This window comes from Podarcis tiliguerta (assembly GCF_965153285.1).
Source record: "Podarcis tiliguerta genome assembly, chromosome: 7".
Taxonomy (NCBI): Eukaryota; Metazoa; Chordata; class Lepidosauria; order Squamata; family Lacertidae; genus Podarcis; species Podarcis tiliguerta.
Window position 1 is genome coordinate 32985497 of NC_139540.1, and position 22578 is coordinate 33008074.

Genomic DNA, 22578 nt, shown 5'->3' on the forward strand with positions numbered 1-22578 from the left:
AGGAAGAGGATGAGGAAATGTGCTCTCATCTGCTTGAACTGCAAATTTGTGTGGTAATCTGCAACCCTAATTATACGAATGACAAAAGCCCCTTTCAGATACCAAATAACCTCACATTGGACAGAATCAGAATGACTGGTTCTGCTACATTTCTGCAGCATGCTTCCTCAGGGTCAGCCCTAAGCATTAGGTAGAGTGAGGTAGCTGGATTTTCGGGTGTTGTGATCAGGCAGCAAATGAATGTTAGATAATTTATTATTAGATTAAACTAGAGTTAACATTTATACTGTATTTTTCTGTTCAAATAATACTTAAAGTCATTTGCGATGAAAAACAACACTAAAACCACATATTCAATACTGTATTGAGAGTATTAAAAACAACTCTCAAAGGATCGCCCAAAAGTGTTGCTTTCCTTTTAGCAACTACCTGAAGGCCATCACTTTCCAGACATCAGCTCTCCATATCCTCTAGGCTCCTCTGGACAATGAATGAATGGCTGTGGTCTCCTTTGGGCTGCTCTAGGCACCAATGACAACAGTCTGTGTGTTGCCTCTAGCTTCACTTCTAAGGACAGAAAAGAGTACTTCTTCATTTTCCTTCCTTAGCAGCCAGTAGTGGACAGCTTGGTGCCTGTTGGTGTGGTGTTGGTGCTGAGCTGAGTAGTAGCTGCTTACTTAGAAGTGAAAAGTGTAGTTGTGTTAAATGATATTCTAGATGCTTAAATGACATATGTGTTAAATAATGGTAAATGATTTGTAGTGTTAGTAAGTTTTGATTAATTATGGGTAATTATTAGAAAATTGAGTAAATAATAGTTAAGAACAGATGCAGAATGCAGAAAGTTGTGTTAAAAGATTTTCTAGATGCTTAAACGATATCTGTGTTAAATAATGGTAAATGATTTGAAGTGTTATCAAGTTTTGATTAACTTTGTGTAATTATTAGAGAACTGGGTAAATAGATATGGAAATGTAAGAGAATTTTGTTTATATAAAGAACCAGAAGAGGGGATGGAGGGAAGAGTGGAGATTCTTGGAATCTTGATTAAAAGGTTTTGAAAAGATATTGCTACACATGGGGATTGGGGGGGGGTAGTGTTAATGTGGAGTTAATTTGTGGAAAACAATAAAAATTTATTTAACAAAAGAAAAGTGTAGGAGAAATGTGGTGAGGAGGTCAGCACAGTGCAAATGCACCAGCAGGAGAGTTGGACTGCATGGACTGCTGCCTTTGCCTCACACCCTGCTACCTTGCCTCTCCCATTCTCCCCATAAACAACAGCTACTCAGCTGTTCAGAGGTCAGGGAATTGCCACCACCCCACCCCACTGTTCACCACTGTAAATAACCTATCTGGATTTGGATTTTGCACCTTGACAGGGCAACTATTGGTATCAGACCTGCTACATACGGAGGCACTTCTCCTCACTAATGGGACTTTTACAAGCACATACATAGAGCCACAACAATGCTATCAGTGTGTATCTAGGCTCTTCAAGGGACGCGGGTGGCGCTGTGGGTAAAAGCCTCAGCGCCTAGGGCTTGCCGATCGAAAGGTCGGCGGTTCGAATCCCCGCGGCGGGGTGTGCTCCCGTTGTTCGGTCCCAGCGCCTGCCAACCTAGCAGTTTGAAAGCACCCCTGGGTGCAAGTAGATAAATAGGGACCGCTTACTAGCGGGTCGGTAAACCGCGTTTCTGTGTGCGGCTCTGGCTTGCCAGAGCAGCGATGTCACGCTGGCCACGTGACCCGGAAGTGTCTTCGGACAGCGCTGGCCCCCGGCCTCTTGAGTGAGATGGGCGCACAACCCTAGAGTCTGTCAAGACTGGCCCGTATGGGCAGGGGTACCTTTACCTTTACCTTTAGGCTCTTCAAATGAGGAATGGGAGGGGATTTATCAAATTATTTTCCCCACCACCCCCTTTTCTATAAATTGTGCATTTTTAATTTTTAAATTAAATGCAGATAATAATAGAAGAGGTGATCCAGCCACAGTTCAGCAGTTTTAAGTCCTGCTAATTTTGGTGAGAGAGATTTAGCACATGTTTGCCTCTCCATTGAAATCAATGGCTCAGAACTGTTTCACAGGAAGAGTGGATCCAGCCCTCCAAGGGTGCATATATGCATTAAGACTGCAATCTTATACCCACTTACCTTGGAGTAAGCCCCCTTGAACTCAGTAAGGTGTACTTCTGACATGCAATCCTGTTGAAAATGTTAAATGACCCTTCAGCCCTTGCAGAGAAACATTATCTATTCAATTAATGGACCATAAAATGATCTAGATAAAAGACAAGGTGCCATCACAAGCTCATATCCAAAGAAAGCTAATACTGATTTTATAAAACTTCATGGATTTAAAAGGCTGTCGGAAATGGAGAAGTTTCCTTGCGCTGGATTCTGAATAACACTTTAGGAAACTGGAAACCAGAGAAGGACATGTGCTGGTTGCACAGAGAGTACAAATATATGGTCTTCTGGAAGCTCTGGCTTTTGCAGTTTTTGCAGAAATAACAAAGAAACAGTGAAAGAGGAGAATAGCTTTGTCTTCACAAATTAAAATGTGTTTTTAAAGGGGTTTTTATAGAAAGAATGAGATTCAAGGTCAAGCTCATCTCAAAAACCTTGCACTAAGGTGAATTTAAAGTTTTCAAATGTTAGGGCTGTTGTCAAATCTGTAGGCATGCTCACTTTTAGACTGTTTCTGTGATTCCCCCTTGTTATCATTCCTAGGAACAGTTTCTGTTTATAGGGTTGATTGCTAGCCTACATGCCACCTCATAAAAATGATGCATGGGTGCCACCTGCAGGACAAAAGAAAAATGACTAATAAAAAGGCAGTTTAACATACATTGCAGTCACTGATGTACATTCACTGATGGGGAAATATGTGATGATAATATTTCCCCTCTGATATGTGGTTGTGGCACACTTCTCTGAAAGATGTTAAGAGTCAGGTTTTACCTCAGGAGCAAGCCTGAGCAACACAGCCAAGGAGTCTGCTTTGTGATGGTTATTCTATCTGTCACACACACCATGAAAAGTTTGGCAATTATAGTGGTTTCTTTATTTACGACTTCCACCAAACTTAGCAATTGTAACAGTTGCTGCTCTGTTTCCTTCTCCTACTGCACAGCTGCAAGGAGAGAAAAAGCAGGAGCATCAATAAGGAAACCAAGAGAAGTGAGGGCTTTGGAAAATGCTGGTAGCTGGAGAAGTTCCATAGATCTGACACCTCCAGCTCAAAGGATGGGGGACTGTTGACCGATAGACCAAATGTGCACTTTGGGGGCCTTCTCTATTTGACCTTAAGTCCCCCCCCTTATTTGTTTGTTTGCAGATTTATCAACTTCTTCACAGGAAAAAGTTACTGAATCAGTGTACAATACAGTGGTACCTCAGGTTACAGGCGCTTCAGGTTACAGACGCTTCAGGTTACAGACTCCGCTAACCCAGAAATAGTATCTCTGGTTAAGAACTTTGCTTCAGGATGAGAACAGAAATCGCACGGCGGCAACGGGAGGCCCCATTAGCTAAAGTGGTACCTCAGGTTAAGAACAGTTTCAGGTTAAGAACGGACCTCCAGAACGAAATAAGTTCTTAACCCAAGGTACCACTGTAAATATTAAAATGTAAGTTAAAATGCAAATGGTTACAAACTCCATAGAATAAAAGCAACTGGCCCATTTCTACAATTACACAGTTATTATTCATTTAAAATGACAGGGTCACATTTCAGAGGAAGCCTCCTTAAAAAAAAACCACCTTCAATAGGTGCCCAACTGTCCAAACATTAGGCACTTGCCTGATTTCAGTTGGTAACTGATTCCAGAGAACTGGATGATGCAACACCACAAGCCTGGTCTCTAGAGCATAGTTAACGCACCCCTGGGACATGTGATACGCATAGCCCTGCTCTTTGGAGAGGTGTGCTTGCCAGGCAGAGATATACTAGACAAGGCAGTCCGTCAAGTTTGGAAACAGCCTTATATTGGCCTTGGCTCTCTTTGACATATTTTGGGGTTTTCAAAAATTACTGTGTCTCAGCTTGAAGTGCTTATTTTCATCTCAAAAGAAACTAGCTCTTCTTTTTTAATGTAATTTTATTGAAAATTTCACATTACACAGTGCACGCCAACGATTTTAACAGAACAAATAAGGTAAACAATAGGGGTATGAGTAATGACCTATCAGACAGCAATATTTTATTTATTATTTATAAAATATTTTATTTATTATTTATTAAAATATTTATATATCACAATTCATTAAAAAAACACCAGAGTGGTTTACCACAATTTTACATAAAGCCATAACATAAAAGCATATTACAAAGTTAAAATCAGAAATTAACCATTATGGAAATATCTATTATGAGTTGCCTGCAGATATTAAGTAGCCACTAGGGATCACTCTCTTAATGCTACTCTCTAAACTCGGTCCCAAAGGTAGGATTGGAACCACCATAATACAGCACCCCTAATTCCCATTTTCCAGAGCCAGTCCTGAGGGATACCGTGGTCAATGGTATCAAATGCCAATGAGATATCAAGAAGCAGGAGCAAGATTGCATTCTCCATGTCCTGTTGTCTGTGGCACAGCCAAGGGCAACTCAGTTCCGTGGCCAGGTCTGAACCCAGATTGGGCAGGATCAATAATCTGTGCCCTCCAAGAATTCCTGCAGCTGCCCCACCATAGCCCTCTCCACCACCTTCCCCCAAAAGCGGGTATTGGCAACTGGCCAATATACGTTCCAACCCCAGTGGCGTAGCGTGAGGGGTGCAGGGGGGGCCCGGCCGCACCGGGCACAACATCTGGGGGGTGTGCGCTTGCACTCGCAGCTCTCTGCCCCTACCTGGCTCACGGGTTAGGGGGTGCAAATTACTTGCCTTGCACCGGGTGCTGACAACCCATGCTACGCCACTGTCCAACTCAAAGGGTTCAGAGCTGGTTTCTTTAGCAGCGGCCACACCACTGCCTCTTTCAATGCAGCTGGGTCCAACCCCTCAACACAGCGAAGCATTAATCACACTCTAGACCCAACCAGTCTATTTTAGGTAAAAGGTAAAGATACCCCTGCCCGTACAGACCAGTCTTGCCAGACTCTAGGGTTGTGCGCCCATCTCACTCAAAGAGGCCGGGGGCCAGCGCTGTCCGGAGACACTTCCGGGTCACGTGGCCAGCGTGACATCGCTGCTCTGGCGAGCCAGAGCCGCACACGGAAACGCCGTTTACCTTCCCGCTAGTAAGCGGTCCCTATTTATCTACTTGCACCCAGGAGTGCTTTCGAACTGCTAGGTTGGCAGGCGCTGGGACCGAGCAACGGGAGCGCACCCCGCCGCGGGGATTCGAACCGCTGACCTTTCCATCGGCAAGCCCTAGGTGCTGAGGCTTTTACCCACAGCGCCACCCGCGTCCCTAAATAGACTAAAATAGTAGTCTATTTTACTACTCACAAAAATAGTTTGGAGAAGAGAAGAATTCACACCCCAACGAACCTGTTTTTGCCTTAGAGAGCTCCCGCTTCTAATTTTAGAACCATGGACATATGTCATGTAAACAGCATGGAAAAATAGTCTCTCCCTGCTTCCACCCCACAGTATTTATTTTATTTTATTTTTATTTAAAACATTTATCTTCTATCACCTCTTATGGGAAATAATAGCAAGGCTGTGGAACTGAGTCTTCAAGGGGAGTACAGTGGTACCTCAGGTTACATACGCTTCAGGTTACAGACTCCGCTAACCCAGAAATCGTGCTTCAGGTTAAGAACTTTGCTTCAGGATGAGAACAGAAATTGTGCTCTGGCGGTGCAGCGGCAGCAGGAGGCCCGATTAGCTAAAGTAGTGCTTCAGGTTAAGAACAGTTTCAGGTTAAGAATGGACCCCTGGAACGAATTAAGTACTTAACCCGAGGTACCACTGTACAGAACCACCCAAGACTTGGCTGTTCCCAGACTACTCGGTCTACTCACCATCTCTGTTTTGTCTGGATTTACAGCTTATTTGCAGTCAAGTGTTCATTAATGACCTCAGTCGCCTTGGGTTGCAATGTAAGAGTGGATTGAATGAGAGAGAGTCCTTCACCATAGCATTGCCCCTCCTGAGAACTGCACAGTACTGGGGAAAAGCTGTATAGAGCATGGTCTCACAAGCAAGTAAGATTTTCTAATACTACCAAGCAGTGTGGGTAGAAATTGCAGCTGCATGCAGCGGATTCCACAGCCCACGCCATTAAATGTTAACAGTCAGAAAGGGCACTATGAATAAGCAAAGTTTTGGGCCCATTTTCACTTAAAACTGGTAATTTGGTTGCCAGGCATTTCTGAATTATGAATTCTGAAGGCATATTTCTTTGTGTGTACACACACTCAAGGAAACAACCTATTACCTTTACAGTGTGCTGTGTATTATTGAATCTTTTATATATTGCACTGTAAAAAATGGTTGGCTGTTTATGAAGTGGGATTGTGCAGAGACAACAAATGTGACATTCAAATAATTGGCTTTGGCCTTTCCCTTCGGCTGTAAGCTGATTCTTTACCAGACCAACATTTCCTATTTAAAACCAGCATTTTAAAGCAATAAAGTAACAATGCCCTCTTCTGGACAAATTATAAAATGGCTTTTGTGACTCAGAAACATGTGTGTGTCTCTGGCTTATTTTTAAAAGCCTAGCTGCTTAGATTTGAACTGTGACATTTAAATTGTAGCTAGCCTTACCTTCTTCGGTTCTATAGAGTCAGGTATGGCCCAGGAGGTGTCTTGTGAGTGCTTCGTCCGTTAAACAGGAGTTTGCAGCATGAAGAAATAAAGACTTCATGAAAAAACACAGAGGACTGCATATGGCCAGATGAATCAGGAGAAGCAAACATATTTGTTCTATTTATGGACTCCTGAGTGTCACTCTCTTGTTTGCAAAAGATAGGCAAGTGTTACCGAGAGCTCCTTCACACATTACTTTCTCTTGACTCAAAGCACTGTCCTGAAAACCTGCACATTTTTCTTTCTGCTGAATGTGAAGAGCATACCTGAATTGTAGAGTGGTGGTGGATGTGCGTTTGAAGAGCTGGTGTAGCATAGCGTCTAAGAGGCTGAGATACAGAGCAGAATTTTTTTGAATCTTGCCTCAACTATGAATTAACTAGATGGCCTTAACTACGTTACTCTCTCTTTCAGCCTCAGTCACCCCTTCTGCAGTATGGGGGACAATAATAAAGGCTTACTTCACAGGGCTGCTGTAATAAGAATAAACGTGCAGTGCTTGGAACACTTTACAAATGCTAGGTAGTATGTCATCATCTTTATTATCATCCTCCTAATGAGAGGGTATGTCTTTTTTTACACATATATTGTGTGCATAAGAGCACCAAATAGTTGTTGCAGAATTTCTGCCTGCCACTTTTGCCTGCTTCTTTTCAAAAGGTTTTGCCTCCTTTGGGGTATGATTCTATAACCAGATGATTGCTATATTTAGTTGGGCTTTTATCTGCCTATCAAGGAAAAACAGTTTTATCATCAAAGTGAACAACACTCTGCATCTCCACCCCTTATATAACCATCTATAAATAGAAGTCATGAAAATATCCTGTCTCGAAATATGTATGAAGATCTCTACTTAGAGAAACAGATCCTGCAAGAATCTACTACTGTTAAGGCTCATGGAGTCTAAGAATTAGGGAGAGTGCATCATGAAATTCTGAAATTAAGTTTCAGCAAGAACATGCTATTAACAGTACAACTGCTAGGAGGAGTAGCAGTAGTAGTAGCCGTAGTAATGCTAGAATCATTGTATTGTGTAATGAACTTCAAGCTTGTACTTTTTAATAGTTTGTTTTGGTTTTATGTTTTGTGACCTTGTTTGGTGCAGCTTGTTACAAACAAACAAACAAACAAACAAACAAACAAACAAACAATGTAGTTACTGTGGTAAAATACCATGGTATTTTACATTAAAAACTTAAAGAATAAATACAGTAAATGCATATTATAAACTTTTAAGATCGGACTTTATGGAGTTTGGATTGCCTTTTACAATGGGTTTGTACAGCTGGGTACTGCTTTGTCAGTGTACTCCCTGAGAGGAATGTGCAGCCCCTGACTCCCCCCTGGGTGGGACTGCCTGCCTATCAGCCATGTGACACTGTCATTACATCAGATTAATTGAAAGTTAGCCCCTAGGGTGGGAGTGGGGAGATAAAAATTTGCCCTGCTGGGCCAAAAACCTTCCCCACCCATGATGACAAGTCTCCTTTAACTTTTTAATCTCTAAGGCATTCAAAGGCTCTGGAAGAACAGAAGGAGAGTAACAGTTTATGCTCTACATAGGGAAATGCCTGACAGCTGAAAATATTTTCACAAATAGCAAAGTCAGGCAGATAACTTGCCCATCATATGCCACTATCCTCCGCTCTATTCAAGAACTCTGAGTCAGATGCAAGGCTTGCAAGCACTCTGGCTAGATGGGAATAGAAAAGTGCTTTAATGGGATTCCCACCACTTTGTACTTCTTTTTAAAAGGGGTTGTCATGATTTTTTACCACTCAGCAGTACCAGGATAAAATGCACACTGTGGCTTTTTGAAATAGAGCAGAAAATCTCTCTGGCCTCTCCTGTGAAAATCTGTAAAAGACCCCAGTGCTTCCCTGTTCCAAGAATTATTCTGCAGCCAGTTTGGAAGAAGATGGTGTTAAATATTAAAACTTTTTTAAAAAAGTTTTTAAAGTAGGGCCCTGAATTTCTTCCTCAAAGTCTTGCCCTGATGGCACCACATGTGCAATATCAATACCCCAATGTATGAAAATAATCACAACGCGTTGCTCTGCAAATGTTGTACGATAGATGCTTTTATGAAAAATTGCCATTGGTTGACTATGTCACTGCAGTATTGGAAATAGAACAGGGAAATCAAATCAAATAATATTGATGCCTTCCATGCTGTTGAGTTACAGCTCCCACAATCCCTGACTCCTACAATCCCTGATATGCTCGCTGGTGCCATTTGGCTACTGCTGGAATAACACATACTGGTCTGCAACTGCTGATGGTATTGTGCTTTATATGTGAAAGCAGAACATAAAGCAAGATACATGTGCCTGCATGTGTGAAATGAGGATGCTGCACAATGTGCTCAGATATGACCCCTATAACTAAACATTTAGGAGGTCTCCTGAGTAAACGGCTGAAAATTGCAGATGACAAATTAAGGGAAGCAAATATGTACATACTCCAAGCATTAGAATTAGTCACCCACTATACATTTGCCCATTCTGGCACAGAAGCGTTTAAAAATACACACGATGCCTCAAGCAATTCTGGCATTGGAGTAAAATTGCGAATCCCTATCCTATTCATCCTGTTAGTCATTCCGCTGATGGCTGCATTTTAGAAAACAGTCCACAAGAACGAATCCACAAAAAGAGGTCACGTAGTGAAGGAATAAAATAAGGAATAACTGCTCTCTTCTCATTCATGTAAAAAGAAAAGAAAAGAAGTGTTAGCTTCTTAATTATTATGGGGTGGCCTGGTTTTCTGGCCTGAGTGGCGGGTCTTTTGTGCAAGGTCCAGGATCTCCTGGTCCCTTCCCTCTCTTGATTTAAACATTTTCCAAATTTTTTTTTTTTACTTTGCTAACAGGCTGTCATATTGCAAAGTGTATTGCTGTTGAGACCCCAGCTACCTGCTGTCTTCATTTGTCCAGTAGCATCTCTATATAGAATCTAACATATGCAGATGTTATGCATATGGGCACTTGGGGTTGCGGCTTTTTAAGTAGCTGGCAGTGCCCCTGCCCTGTTTATTTCTGTGCCCCTCAATTTTGCCTTTTAGATCACGTGCAGCAAAAGAGGAGTCAAACAGAGCATCTTTGCAATAAACATTGAGTGAACGTGCCAACAGAAAAAGCCACAGCACCTGTGTACTTTATAGGAAGTGTGCAGAATCATTCTGAAATCTTGGCCAGTAAGCAGAGGGAAGGCGAAAATGTGCTCTAGCAGATAATGTTGGATGTAGCTCTTAGTATCTTCTTGACATGGGAGGTTAGATATTTTTGTTTACTTGGGGGCATTTTACACTGGGATTATTTTTGCTATGACACTTTCTAGAAAAGAACTCTAAACTTATTGTATTGCTTTAAATTGTTTTAAAATGATGTACCCTAAATGAAGGGGCACAATATAAATGCAACTGCAGTAAATAAGAAATAATTGCTCGTTTTCTTTCAGCAGATTATTTGTTCTATGCTTGGAATCAGAATGCTCTCTGAAACATTCTTTCCATTGTCCTTGGCTTCCTTCTTTTCAGAAATGAAAGGGAAGCGAGAGTGAGTGAGTGAGTGTGAGAGATTCAGTCCTGAGGTTTGACTGGCTTGCTCAAACTCCATCTGGCTCTTACATCTGCCTGTTAGCACATATGTCACATGGTAGATGACAAGATACAAAGAGATCTCATGAATACAAGGGTTCTACAAGCAGTGTGTGCAGCAAGTACTATTCACAAATCTTGTTATTGTCACTGGATGGCATGCGGCTCGCTAGGCATTGACTGAAAATGTAACATTTTATATAAAAAGCCTCTTGATATTTCAGTGTAAGACTTATAGGGAGATGCAGAAAACGTCCTTGATGGGATTAAACTATATTGTTTCTTTTTCCCCCACCCAACAATATAACAATCTAGATTTAGCCCTGAGTTAATTAAATGGGTGAAAGTCTGCATATTTAGTGATGGAAAGCTGATGGTTTGAATTTTATTTTAAAGGAAGTGCTTGGGTTGGGGGTGGGGGGTGGGGAGCCTGCAAAGCATTAAGAATAGTTTGCCCCCTTAGCATACAAAAACTAGCAAGTTTAGGATTTCTTATTTTCCTCTCTCAAAATGAAAATTATATAAGCCTAAACCCTTTGAAGTTTGTTTCTGGGTTGAAACTGCACTAAAAAATGGCATCATATTGATTAAATCAGTGCAACAGTGTCCGCCCTCCCATGAAAATACAATGGAATTTGGTGACCTATTTTTGAATGTTACCCTTTGATTTGTTTTCAGAAGTTTGTGTATATGTATTTAGGCTGATGTTCATAAAACAAAATAAATTCTGCACACTCAGCATTGAGCAAAGTGTATTTGTAAATGGGTTAATCTCTTTGCTAGCCGACTTTATTTTATGGGAATCTTCATCCATCACACTCCTTTCCATGTACACTGGTCCATGAAAACTGAGTGGCATAACTGAGGTCAGGCCTCAGATCAGAGTTATAAAAAATCAGAGAATCAAATTAGTTCTCTCATATCAATGCAATCTGAAGGGATCCTTGCTAATGACACAGTCAAAACTGGTGACTCTAATCATTTGTTCTATGTATTCTAGCCCTCTTAACAGGATATCAGATGTAAACAATCTACAAAGGTAAATAAGAAGTGTGTTGCTTAAAGGAGGATTGTGGGCGTTTCTGTTTGTGTGATGTGATATTGTCTTTATTACAAAGAGTCATGGGTTCTCATGTAATAGTCCTTAGTGTTGGCATCTTCACTGGCAGATTGACAGAAGTGGATTTATGTGTGTGGTAGAACTGTGAACCCGTTTCAAGGACTGAAAACAAATTCCTGGTATGCGCATGAGTATCCTGTTCTTTAATCCTAAAATTACGTTGCTGCTCCCCCTACTACTCTGTGCCTGGTTAGTGGCAGTGCCAGATTACTAAATAGGCTGAGTAGACACCGGCCTATGGACTCCATGCCTTTTAGGGGCCACGTGACAATGGATCAAAATAATATTGATTTTACCTTGAAAGAAAATTACAGTCAAGTTTTCTTAGTTCAATGTTATCCCACTAGAGTGGGGGTCCCCGATATTTTGACTGTCTAGCACAGGGGTAGGCAACCTAAGGCCTGGGGGCCAGATCCGGCCCAATCGCCTTCTTAATCCAGCTCACTCCGGGAATCAGCGTATTTTTACATGAGTAGAATGTGTGCTTTTATTTAAAATGCATCTCTGGGATATTTGTGGGGCATAGGAATTTGTTCATTCCCCCCCCCCCAAAAAAAAAATATAGTCCAGCCCACCACATGGTCTGAGGGATGGTGGACCGGCCCACGACCGAAAAAGGTTGCTGACCCCTGGCCTAGGGGCCTCCACAGGGTTTCATTCAGCACTGGTTAGCAGATCTTCAGGGTTCTAGTAAAACCCAAAGTACACCACATTAACCTGTAACCTGCCCATTTCTGCTATGTGGTGGCCAGATGCAAAAGTGGACAGGGTTCCTGTATCTTTAACAGTTGTGAAGAAGAGGGATGGGAAAGTAGATGCTGAAACTACCTCTTTTACACAGCTGTTAAAGGTGCAGGAGCCCTGTCCTCTGGCCACATGACCCGGAAGCTGTACGCCGGCTCCCTCGGCCAGTAAAGCAAGATGAGCGCCGCAACCCCAGTCAGCCATGACTGGACCTAATGGTCAGGGGTCCCTTTACCTTTACCCTAGTACTCAAGACTGTGGAGCTATATTGGCTACTGCATTATCTGGGCATTTGCCATTGAAAGCTGCCAGCTGTAGTCGCTAACTACAGTTGGATACAACCAAACGAATAAAACATTTTCCCTAACTCACACCAAGCTGAGATTGATGGTGGAGGTGGTGGGCTTATAAGAACAGTTATAGTTCTTGCTCATAAAATCATTATGCCAATTAATACTTTTAAAATCAGTTCCTGAAAGGTATAGCTCTTTTGCTCCTTCCTCATTTGGGTCGGAATGGATGCCATCTTAAATGCACTTTAGTACTCTTAAAAAGGTAACATTTCTAGAGAAAGAACATCACATCTTTGCATGATAAAATTTAGAGTAAATGCAATACATCCAGGAATAGGTTTAGAAGGGCGGTATAATCCAAAGAGCTATTTTTGTGTTTATGATGCAGAACTTTATACAACCATTTGTTAGAGACAAAGCCAAGCAGACTATTTAAAAGCTGCTTTTTCTCTCTCTGGTTGGAGTGAGTTTCAAGGATCTTCAACAACAAAAGCCCAGGGTACATTTCAGGTGAAACCATGGAAACAGCAGGAACTCTTTTACATAAAATAGCTAAACTTTTAGTCATGAATGGCCTTGACATTTAAGGCTGGCACAGTAGAACATTAGCATTTGTAATGTGAATTAGGGGTAAAATATTCAAAAGTGTCCTGTTGACTTAGATCTATTCGGAATAAACCACTGTGTGGGATGCCGAAAATTTGTAAAAGCTTGACAGGGTTGATGTTATTTTTAAATGTAATATTGTGCTTTTTCTAGAGTTTTGGTACAACAGTGTTCCAGCCCACTTCCATGGTTAATGGTGAAAATATTACTCTGTTCCCGTATTATTGTCACCTATTGTCAACATTAGCTGAACAGAAGCTAAAGGCATAAAGTGTTTGATCTATATGTCAAACGCTTACTGTTTAATATCAAAAATACGCATATACTTTCTACGTTCTGTTGTTCTCAGTTCTTTTCAGTGGTGGACCACAATATGTGTGAGAGTAACAGATGAAGTAACAGCTGTGAAATCAACTCCACCAACCATCTATGGGATAAATCCACAAAGGGCAGAAACTGCCCTTTTCTTTCAGATCTATCTCGGTTGGTCAAATGATGGGCAAGTAGTGACAGCATATTACTCTTCCTCTTTCTACACCAGCAATGGGGAACCTACAACTCTCCAGGTGTTGTTGGGCTTCAACTTCCATCTGCCCCAGGCACCATGACTCATGGCCAGGGACGATAGAAACAACACATGGAGGCTCCCAACCCCCACTCTATAGCCAGCTGATGGAGTTGATCAGAAGCCCCCTCTTCCCATTTGTAACAAAACTCTAGAACAGTACATAAAATAATATGAGCCTTGCTGGATCAGATGAAAGGCCCATCTAGTCCATCATCCTGTTTTCACAGTGTCCAACCATATCTGTACCATCAGAGAGCCTTGCAGAACCACCACCCCATCATTACAAGCAGCACCTTTGTCTTCTGCACCGGGTTCCTCTGGGTCCCCCTTGCTTCATGCAGGATGCTATTTTAGCAAGACATTCCTTGCACCTCAATAGGTACAGCCAGTGATGGGAGAGGGATGTCTGACTGTAATCCTATGAATATACATAGAAATGTGGAGTGTCTGCAGAATTTCAACTCAGAAGAAAACAACTGATCCGCTGAGTTCTTTCTGATGCCACTACTGTCTGATTTATTTATATTTACTGGGTTATTTGAAGCACAGGGATATTAGTTTAATACAAAGAGATGGGATTTGTTTATGTTGTCCCTGATCCAGTGTGACTACAAGTGGAAGAATGTATTGTATTGGACTAGCAACATGAGAGAATTGAAGTGGCACCAATCAAGCAAGACTCAAAAGCCCAGTGAATATTATTGTTGTTCTGGAAAACATCTGGTGGGCACCAGGTTGGGAAAGTCTGGTTTAATGTGCTGAAGTATTTAAAAGTGCAGCTTTCTGCTTGTCTACTGAGTTCATAAGATTGCAGCCTAAGAAACTAAATAATTGGCTTGCAATGTTTCATCATAAGCAATGAGGAACTTTGTTTCCTGATTGGATCCTGCTTTCACCCTGCTCTGTGATGCAGTAACTGTAATTACAACAGTCCTATCTCCAGCTGATCTTAAAACAACCAGCTCAGACGCATTCATTCAAATGGGCTGAAATACTGGAGAGCACTGTGGTTATACAGGCCTCCCTTCTAACCAGCTACTGAATTGACTGAATCAAGGTCGCAACAGGTTCTGCCCTGAGCAGGTAGGTACAAAATTTCTTTTACCACTGGCAATCTTTTGTTGTGGTCAAACTAAGGGACCTGGGTTCAAAACTATAAAAGGATTGAAGACTGGCAAGGCCTCAAAATAGCGTGTGGAGCCCCTAGGCCAAGCAGGTTTATGTTTCAAGTGGGGATAAAGGAATAGGAGCTAAGATGTATTTAACAATGAGAGAAAAAGGGAAGGAGCAAAAGGAACAACTCAGACACAACTTTTATTGTAAATCAGTAAACAAAAATGGAGGAAAATGGAGTCTAATAAATCAGTTATCCACAGGTGAATGATTTCAGGCCTATCTTTTGTTACACAGTCCTAGGCTTGAATACATGTGTAGGCCTCAGTCTCACTCACTGGTTGTGGTGCTGTGACGTTTGCTTTTCCAGACGGAAAAGTTGTTGAGTTGTTTTTAGGGGGGCGGCCAAAGTAGTTGAGCATTTTTAAAAAAAAGGGAACTTGGCAGTTTGTTTGTTTTTGCAAAATCACAAAGAAATTGAGCATTTTTTTAAAAAAGGAAAATTGGCAAAATCAACACTGCCAAAATCTGATGCCATACATCCAGGTTTTCCTGGACATTTAACCAGTTTTGCACCCAGACACTGCTTTCGGATCCAGTACTCCAAATATGTCCAGGAAATTCCAGACATATGGCAACCCTATCTTAGTCTCTTTCCTCTCCGAAATCTTCAACTGAGCCACCCTCTCCAGAATCACAAGAAACTCCTTCTGAAATCTCAGAAAGAAAATGTCCAGGCCTCACCCACTCAGCCTGTGAGGGAAGTTCCTGGTTCAGAGAGTGGGCATGGAGCTTAAAAAGAGAGGAGGAAGGGTAAGACAAATCGCTACTAACCCAGCTGGCTTTCTGAGATCTTTGACAGAGAGAATACGGGTTGCATAAATCAAGATAGACATGCACCCAGTAAAATCCTTGCTAGATTTTGGGCTGATATCATACCTATCCCACACTACCTGTATTTAGAGTCCATGCAAAAGAGAGCCTTCAAAAGTCAGAGAAGAACCCGAAGTGATTATCAGAAGAATATTGTTATGAGGTTGGGAGAGGGATGACCCCTCTAATCCCAGGATCCATCAAGTGTTAAAATCTAATCAAGTCTTCCAATTGCAGGAAATAGCCAAGTAATAGGATGGAGAGCTGAGAAAAATGCCAATATATTTCACTTATAGCAACCAATGCGCCTCTTTGGTTTGAGATACTACATGGGTAGTCTAAAAAGTCTGGGACACAAATTGTCACGGCCCTCTAGCAGCTATGGTTGCCATATTTCAAAAAGTGAAAGTTGTTGCCAAAATCTACACTGCTGACATGGGTTGCCATACATCAGGATTTCCCCAGACATTTAAGCAATTTCCGCCTGGATGTCGTTACACATGGCCAAATCCTGTCTATGTCTGGCAAATTCCAGTTGTATGGCAACCCTAGGGTATGGTGGCTCATTTAGCAAAAGTAATAGATTTTGCATTTTGTGTATATTCAGTTCTAATCAAACTAAGCCTCCTAAAGCAAAATATACATCAGTATGACCCCCCCACAGAATAACAGAATTGACCAAGGGTCATGTGGTCTACCCCTGAAAATATGACTATAAAATCTGCATCCCCCTCATTCAATTTAAGAGGTGACGGGGGATTGAGGGGCTCAGTGCAAGATGGCAAATTGTTGGGGACCCCTCCCTCAACAAAAAAGGCCAGAGTTGGGAGCAGAGTGGGCAGTGATGTGACCTAGAAAGAAAGCAGCAAGCTGGAGCAACATTTGAGAGCTACATTTGATTTCTGTTTGAATCAAATGGGACTTTTTGGGGTGTTAATGCTGTGAACTCCTCCATTGTAGACTTAGGTTGTAAATATATCTAAATATACCATCTATCATAATGACACCACAGCCTCTGTTGGACCTCATTCCCAAAACAAAACGGGAACTTACTCAAAACGCCGAGAAGCCCCAGAATTTTGCACCACTTGGGAGTGGGTTGCAACAATATTTAGGTGCAGTGGAAGATTCAAAGCAATCATGCACTGAAATTGGATTAAAAAATCAGAAATTGTTCCTGTGATAAAGGGATTAAGAAAACCTATATTTTGGACTTGTGAGGCCCTGGAACTGACTAAATGCCTGGCATAAGTGGCATTAAAAATTAAGCCAGCAGTTAATTGACAGGCAGACTTTGCATTTGTCCAGGTTGTGGACCAGAGGAAGACACCATACGAAATAAACTGAAACCATACCCCATACCCCCATCTATATTGCCAGACTAGTGTAAATTCCACACATCAACATGTTTTTAAAAAGCCAGAATACATAATTGAAATGGAGATCCAATGGTTATCACTGGCAAGCCAAATGGGGATGTGTGCATATGTGTTGATTTGACCAATTTAGGGAACTGAAGTAACACATGAAGGCTAGAGTTAACATTGCATGATTGTGGTTGGTTACTGAAAACGCTGTCACCTGCTCTACTTCTCCCAGAGGGAGGAACAAGAGCCACAATATATGGGGACAGTAAGATCCTCAGAACAGCAGGAGGCAGTGCTACTGATATGAGTTGCCACACAGGACACATGTGAGTAATAACTTGGCCCTCTGGTATACAGAGTACATCAAAGAACTCACAAAAGTTTATTTATTTTTTAAATTTATAATTATTTTTTTCCTAGGTAAATATAAAAAAGAGAAATTGTAATATGCCTTTTGTTAATATATGATAGAATGTACTGTCCTCAGTGTTTGCTGTCTCATTTAAGTTTGTATTATTTTGCATTTATTATACATATAGCAGTGCCCACCTGGATGTTCTGAAATGTTGTAGAAGTTGTGAGCACAACTCTTGGTATGATATGCAATTAGAAAGCTGTTGGAGTGGAATGGGGTCAAAATCTAAACAAATACAATTTATGGCTAAATGTGTGTAGAGGTGTGCACATGGTTCAGGTTTTTGATGGCAATTTTAGTCTGAAATTGCATGACTAATGTTGCATGGCAGGCACAAGACAATTTGTTGTCTGATGCGAAAGACAAGATTGATTTCCCTTATGCATTTCTTGTATAGAAAGAAGCTGACTGATTTGGCAGTTGAATCTTAATCCAACACTGGCAGTGAGACAGTGTACCTGAGGTGGCGGTCTCACTTTGCCTAAATGGTAGGAATGGCCCTGCTAAAGTGACAGTCAATTCTATTTGGATTAGCATTTATAGCCTTGAGTGGAAATGGTCTGCAGGTGCACAACAAACCAACTTTACTGAAGCAACAGTCGGCATCTTTCCCATGCCAGGATGGGAAACTCTCTGAGAAACCCATGTATGCCCCCTTGTGCTCCCTGAATGAAAGGCAAGCTTTAATTGTAATAAATAAAATATGCTATGGCTCAAAGGAAAGTTATGGCTTGAGAGCTTTCAGCATTTAGATAACTCATATTGATAGGTAATCTTGTCACTGATAGGTAATCTTGTCAGTTAAGATAGCTAAACAAATTAGCTCTTTTGTTGTGTCATAATCTGTTCCCTCGGGACCTTTTTTGGTTCCTCGCAGGTAAAGGGTCAGTGAAGACTTTTTTTTTTCATTCTCCTGGTGCTTTTAAGGGAAATCTGCTGTTGGTGCATTGTTCCCACACCCTTTAAAACGCTTTTTAAAAATATCTTTGTGGCCTTATCCTGGTGTGCTGTCTACTTAACATATTAATTATTATTTGATTTCGCTGTCTACTTAACATATTAATTATTATTACGGCTACTCCTACTAACTGTAAAACAGAACCGCTCTACCCTTAGCGAGTTTACTTTGAAGGGACTCCCGCTCCATTCGACGGGTTTCCCCCTTAGCTTGCATATAGGACTGCATTTCTGGGATGGATTGTTAATTTTATTATCACTGGAACAAGCCCACTTCAACCGAAGGGCGGCGAGGGGATTTCGGCTCGGAGGAGAACGCTGGTGTATCGTGTATGCTCGCCATGGAATCTTCTATGGGGAGGACTCTCTCTCCTTTTGCCCCTTCCGGCGGGAGTTCCTCTCGGCGGCGGTTCTTCGCCAGCCCCGCGGCTCCCTCTCTTGACTCCAGGGGAAGCCAATCTGCGTCCCTCTTGGAAAGGCAGGAGCAGGTGGATCGACACAGCCGCGGGGAGACGTTTCTCCTCACAAAGGAGAGGGGAGGGGACGGAGTGCGCCTGCGCGCTCCACGCGGCCTCGCTCCTAGAGACGGCGCGGGGGGGGGGGGAAACTCCGCATTGAGTGTCAGGCCGGGTGAGGAAGGGAGTTCAAGGGGAGACACTCGGGAGTCGCTACCTACAGGCGGGAGCAACCCAAGCTAGAGCTGGGGCGGCTGGCTTTCTGCCCTTCCTCCTGCCTCTCTCGCCTTTCCATTCCCCCCCACCGCTTTCCCTCCCGGCTTCCCACGGATACGAGCCAGCGAGCTGTGTGAGTAATAGGCTGTTTCTTCATCTCGGAAGGGTGCTCTTGGATGGCGGGGAGGGATGCCTTGCATTATAATCCCTTCGCGCTTCTCTCCCTCCCCCCCCCCCGCTTGATTCCTCCCCCTTCCCCTGTTCCTTTGCGGGTTCCCTTTAACTTCTTCCAGGTCTGCCTTCCCTGTAAGCTTCCTCGAGGCTTAAACTTTTGGGACTCGGCGCTGCACGGAGCGAGCCCCCACAGCTGGAAAGGAGACAAAAGCGGGTGGGAGAGGCTGGGGGCGGACACAGAGGCATCTCTTCCACCTGGGCACCACCACTAAGTGACCAGCTTTGTTTCCGTAGGGGAAATCTGTGAAGTAGGTGCACAGGGATGGGGTATTAATGTGTGGGATGTAGTAGGGAGAACTTGTGGAAATAGGGAGTCATCTAAGGTGACAGTCCTATGCACGTTTAACTGCCGATGAACTCAGCGGGACTTGCTTCCGAGGGTGCGGGTTTAGAATTGGTCCGAAAGTCCTGGAGTTTCAGAGATTAAAATATGTTACAGAGAGGCTGGCATGTGCGAACTGGTTTCTAGCTCTTTGGGAAGGCAGTGTGCATGCCGCGTGCATGGAACTTATTGTGCAGGCTGCTGCATGGCAGCGGCAGCTGTCTAGTTAAACGGATTCCCTGCGCCTTCCCCTGCCTTTTAATTTCGACCCCCCCCCCCAGTATGTAGCGGTGCCTTTATATTTTAGCACAAAGCCCAGGCAAACGCTCACAAAGCCAAGCACGGAGCTTTATAAATGTTACTCTTCCAGATGGAGATGCAGATGGGCACTTTTTTCTGGCCAAATACACTGATGCATGTGGCTGTGTAGATCATTCTGTGCCCCAAGACTCCCTGTGTGAGGGTGTTTTGATCATGAAGATATGTGCATGAAATTGCACTTGCTTGCCGTTACTGTGTACCAGTGACATACAAATAATGCTTGTCTTGTATGTTGATTTTGGGATGGCACATGTCTGTCAGATATGTATTGAGATTTTCTTTATTTCCTGTGCCTATTATTTTCCTTGTCTTTCGGAGAGCCTCCTGTGAAACTCCAGTCCTTGTTATCAGGAGCCCAAGGAAGCAAAATGGATGAGGTGCAGACAGTCTCTGATGCCTTGCTATTTGTAATTGAATATTTATTCCAGTATATTTATTTTTAGCCATGAAAATAAAGGAGTTAGTATGTTGACATTTGCTATTGCATCGGAGTTAATAAAAGGGGCTATAGTGTCTGCATAAGGACACTTATGTGTTATGCATGTGATTCTTTTATAAATATCTCTTTTTACAAAGGGTAGGCTGGTGAGGTGGGGAAAGAAATTGCTGAAATGAACCTGATTTTGCCTTCATATATTTTTGAGGGATAATTTTTTGTTGCGTTGATGCTGTAACTACTTCTCATTTATTAAAATGAATGTCATATCAATAGGCTGTTACTGCTTTTGATTGTAGTGGAGGGTAAGAAGATTCCAGCCATCCTGCTTTTATTGTTCAGGGGAGAGTGCCTGATAATAGAGATTGCTGTGTCCTTTTCTAGCCCCAGGGAGCAGCAGCTGGGAACTACTGCTGGGTGAAGCAGGACAAAAGCAGCATACTGACCTTCTTTACTTGATCTCTCTCTCTCTCTCTCTCTCTCTCTCTCTGCCTTACAGATTGGCAGATTTACCACCAGGAGTCTTTAAACTGGAGACAGAGAGAGGACATCCTTCAAATCCATATCCTGGTGGCCGATGATGCAGGCATTCAAGGACTCTTTCCCAGAGCTGCTAGGCTTCTCTAAGAGCTCTGGCACTTCTTCACTGCTAAACGTGTCCAATTAATCCACGTGGGAATGTGCTTGCAGAAGGGGAGAGGCCCAGTCCGATCCGTTTATAGCTCAGCTGCTGGCAGGGGGGAACAGGTCCTTAAGCAGTACTAAGAAGGATGGAGCCACAAAAGAATCTGCTGGGCACGTGCTCTGATGCACTGATTTGACAGTGTTGGATTGTAGACTCCCTTATTCCAGAGTGGCTGTGGCTGATGTTGAAAGCCACAGTGCATGCTTGTGTGCTCATGGGATGAAAAGACAGCATTGATTTTCAACGAGATTATGCATCTGATTGGAAAGTGGTAACTCTCAGTCCAAACTGGGCTTGTGATCAGCATGCTTTTGTCAGGGATAACAAAGCAGCAGAATCACCAGCGCCCAAATTCTCTTGGGGGACAGCAGCCCGAAAAGCCGGATGAGAGCTTCAGGTCCAAGAGCTTGCCGGTTCTGAATGGATCTGTTCCACCGATTAACACCTCACAAAGTGCTCTCATTACAGCCAAAAGGAACTTACAGAGCTTCCAGGGGGGTTCTGATCAGAGATGTGGCCTTGACCCTGACACATTAGCACATCGCAGCAATGTTGCTGCTGCTGCTACTGCTTCTTCCAGGACTATGTTCTCTTTTACAGCTTCCAGTTTTTCAAGAATTGGGAGTTTTGCTGAAAGAACAGGCTGCAATAACTCTGCCAGCATTAGTAAAGGGGTTTCACCAGCTTCTACGCTGCTGGCAATCCCAGGTAGAAAATTTCTCAACGTAGTATTGATAGATTCTAGGTTCTTTTTGGTGTGCATGTGCTTCCTGACTTTCATCCAGTCCCTTATGGTCTCTGGCTATCTGAGCAGTGTTATCACCACCATTGAAAGGAGGTACAGTCTGAAAAGTTCTGAGTCTGGGCTGCTGGTCAGCTGTTTTGATATTGGCAGCCTGGTGGTAGTGGTTTTCATCAGTTACTTTGGGGGACGAGGACGAAGGCCTCTGTGGCTTGCTGTCGGTGGATTATTTATTGCACTTGGGGCTGCCATGTTTTCTTTACCTCATTTCATCTCTCCACCATATCAGATCCAGGAATTGAACTCTTCTGTCTCTAATGACGGCTTGTGCATGACTGGCAATAACTCCAAAGACCATGCGGAGTCGCCAGAGTGTTTCAGGGATTCAGGTGGAAAGGACCACTCACTCTATGTAGCTTTATTTATTTGTGCCCAAATTCTCATTGGCATGGGCTCCACACCCATCTACACCTTGGGACCAACCTACTTGGATGACAATGTCAAGAAAGAAAACTCATCACTCTACCTAGGTAAGATGGCTGTGTGTAAAAACAGATGTGCGTTGAAGGGGATTACCTCCCACATTAAAAAAAAAAGCCCCAGAAGATAGTCAGCAGTGGTATTGGCTCTGCATTTAAATTTACTAGCATTTATGTAGTGTAAATGTTGCATTTAATGTTTCATAAGAACTCAGACTTTGGCAGCTGTTACCAGCTCTTCTGAGAACTTTGCTTCATTGGCTCATGGTTT

The 22578-nt window shown here is 42.7% G+C and overlaps 1 protein-coding gene across 4 annotated transcripts in view; it reads left to right on the forward strand.

Moving 5' to 3' along the window:
• The first annotated feature begins 14632 nt into the window (after positions 1–14632).
• SLCO5A1 (solute carrier organic anion transporter family member 5A1) overlaps positions 14633–22578 on the forward strand; it is a 59341-nt gene continuing 51395 nt past the window's right edge. The window contains exons 1-3 of one of the 4 annotated variants that reach the window (XM_083451023.1): positions 14634–14775; positions 17585–17638; positions 20901–22358. In XM_083451023.1, the coding sequence (XP_083307149.1) occupies positions 21392–22358 (967 nt within the window). In that variant the 5' untranslated portion in view covers positions 14634–14775; positions 17585–17638; positions 20901–21391. Of the gene's footprint in view, positions 14776–17584; positions 17639–18690; positions 19222–20900; positions 22359–22578 lie in introns of those variants that run through there. The other 3 variants (XM_083451021.1, XM_083451022.1, XM_083451024.1) reach the window with 3 other exon arrangements.